General features: G+C 30.5%; 1 protein-coding gene across 1 annotated transcript in view; it reads right to left on the reverse strand.

Moving 5' to 3' along the window:
* LOC105118466 (uncharacterized) overlaps positions 1-1,508 on the reverse strand; it is a 4,304-nt gene extending 2,796 nt beyond the window's left edge. Inside the window, exons 1-3 of the mRNA XM_011016435.1 lie at positions 1,108-1,508; positions 919-1,004; positions 668-814 (exon numbers count right to left, since the gene is read on the reverse strand). Of these exons, the coding sequence (XP_011014737.1) occupies positions 668-814; positions 919-1,004; positions 1,108-1,300 (426 nt within the window). The 5' untranslated portion in view covers positions 1,301-1,508. The remainder of the gene's footprint in view (positions 1-667; positions 815-918; positions 1,005-1,107) is intronic.
* Between the last annotated feature and the right edge of the window lie 546 nt (positions 1,509-2,054).

Consider the following 2,054-nt stretch of genomic DNA (forward strand, 5'->3'; position numbering starts at 1 on the left):
GAAAGAGTGAGCCTCTCAATCTAGGAGTAAGTCCTAAACCTTTAAGCGTGAGGCTAGAAGATTATTTTGTTTTTCCTCAATTTATTTGCTTTCAGATTTGTTTTTTCTATTATTAAAGTCATAAGACTTCAGATTCTACAACCTAACCTGATAAATATACAACTACAAATTTCCCCTAAACTTGTCCTGCATCAATAAGTTTATGAGGTACTCCATTATTTGCTCTTCTTTTATACAACTCCTGGGTTGGAATAAATAAAGAGTAGCAAATAAAATAGTTTAATTACAGAATTCAAGTTAATTGTTAGTCCAAAAACACGTAATCAGTGCCTCTGTACAGCATTGTCCAAAGTCTATTTACATGGGACATCAAATTGTTAAGCTTGAGCCAACCAGAAAAAAATGGCCCTTGAAAATTGGTGCAGACTGTTTATCTCAAGGGAAATAATCATCCAGGAATTGTAATAAAATAAGGTCAGTCGCTTTTCTTTTTAATGAAATGGACGAAAAGAGGCTACTGGGATTATTTACCGGTTAGGCAATGCATGGGCTTCCAACATAAAATAGCAAAAGGAATGAAGAAGATAGGCTTGCCATTGCATAAAAGTAGTATACAGAAGATAAATAGGAATGACAAGGAAGTAAAGAGGGAAGTAAGATCACTCACAATTTGAACAGCAAAGAATACAAAGACAATATCCCTTGTAACAAAAAGTCTGAATTTCATTTTGCGCCAGGAGTTGTCCTCCAACAAAGCAACTCGAAGATGAAATTGAGCTTTACAAGTTGTGCAATGAGAGAAAGCAAATCCTTCCTGTTTAGATTGTCATTCATCATCGAGTAAATATCAGCTACTGAATCCAAAACCCCAAAAAGAAAATTAAAGAAGTAGCAGTTATAGCACCAGAATTACTTGACCTTAACTGAGCGCCAATGATCAAGGCATGAACGATGAACAAACTGCTGGGTTCCTTTGCACATGCATGGAGATATCAATTCATCACCTATAAAATAAAAAACAAACATGATTCATGAATTCCTTTTCCTTTGTTCTTTTCTTAAAAGTCATGAATTCAAAATTAATAATTTACAAGAAAGAAACGTTGCCTGGTTCGCAGTCGGTTTCGAGACAAATACGGCAACAAGGAACAGAAACGTTTTCAATATCATCATTGTTGACGGTGATTTCTTGAGTGGAAATTGCATCAGCCTGATTCTGTAGCAGAGGATCAGAATCACTGTGACTCTCACCGCTCCTCCCTAATTCTAGCTGCTGCTGCTGCATTTCAACCCCTTTCATTGACTCAAACCCTAACACAGAATTCAAAATTTCCAAACAAAATAGCAAGATCCTCTACTTGCCGATGGAAACTATCGGAATAACGTAATAAAATATACGAAATTATATTTATTCAAACAAAGTTTCTTATTTCTTATTTGGTGTTTTCAGAACCCAGACGAAGACCTGGTAATCTGGCGACAAAAAAATTGTTCTTTTATTAACGTCTTTTCCTTTTATTAAAATTAAAAGTTAAAAAAGTAAAAGTAAAAGTAAAACTGCTTAGCGTAGGTGTGAAAATGTAATTTTGTTTGTTTTTTAAAATATATTTTATTTAAAAATATATTAAATAATTTTTTTATTTTGTAAAAATTATTTTTAATATTAATATATTAAAATGATCTAAAAATATCAAAAATATATTAATTAAAAAAATAATAAAAATTTAATTTTTAAAAAAATATTTTCAAAACAAAAAACAAACAGAATTTAGTATTTTGCTATAAAATTCACACGCTCACAAACACTTGTATTTTTATTATTATTATTATTAAAAAAGCACATCATTATATGTTTTAGAACCTAGATTTTTTAAAGTTTATATTCCAATCATAAAACTCTATTTTACTCTAATTAAATTCCTTGAAGTTGATAGAGAAAACAAAGACTAGTTGAAAAAAAACAAGAAACAAAAAATGTGAAAACAAAGACTAGTTGAAAAAAAACAAAAAACAAAAAATGCTTTTGATTTGTCACATTTCAGCTAAAAAAAGGT

The sequence above is a fragment of the Populus euphratica genome, unplaced genomic scaffold, assembly GCF_000495115.2.
Source record: "Populus euphratica unplaced genomic scaffold, PopEup_1.0 scaffold1955.1, whole genome shotgun sequence".
In the NCBI taxonomy this organism is placed as follows: domain Eukaryota; kingdom Viridiplantae; phylum Streptophyta; class Magnoliopsida; order Malpighiales; family Salicaceae; genus Populus; species Populus euphratica.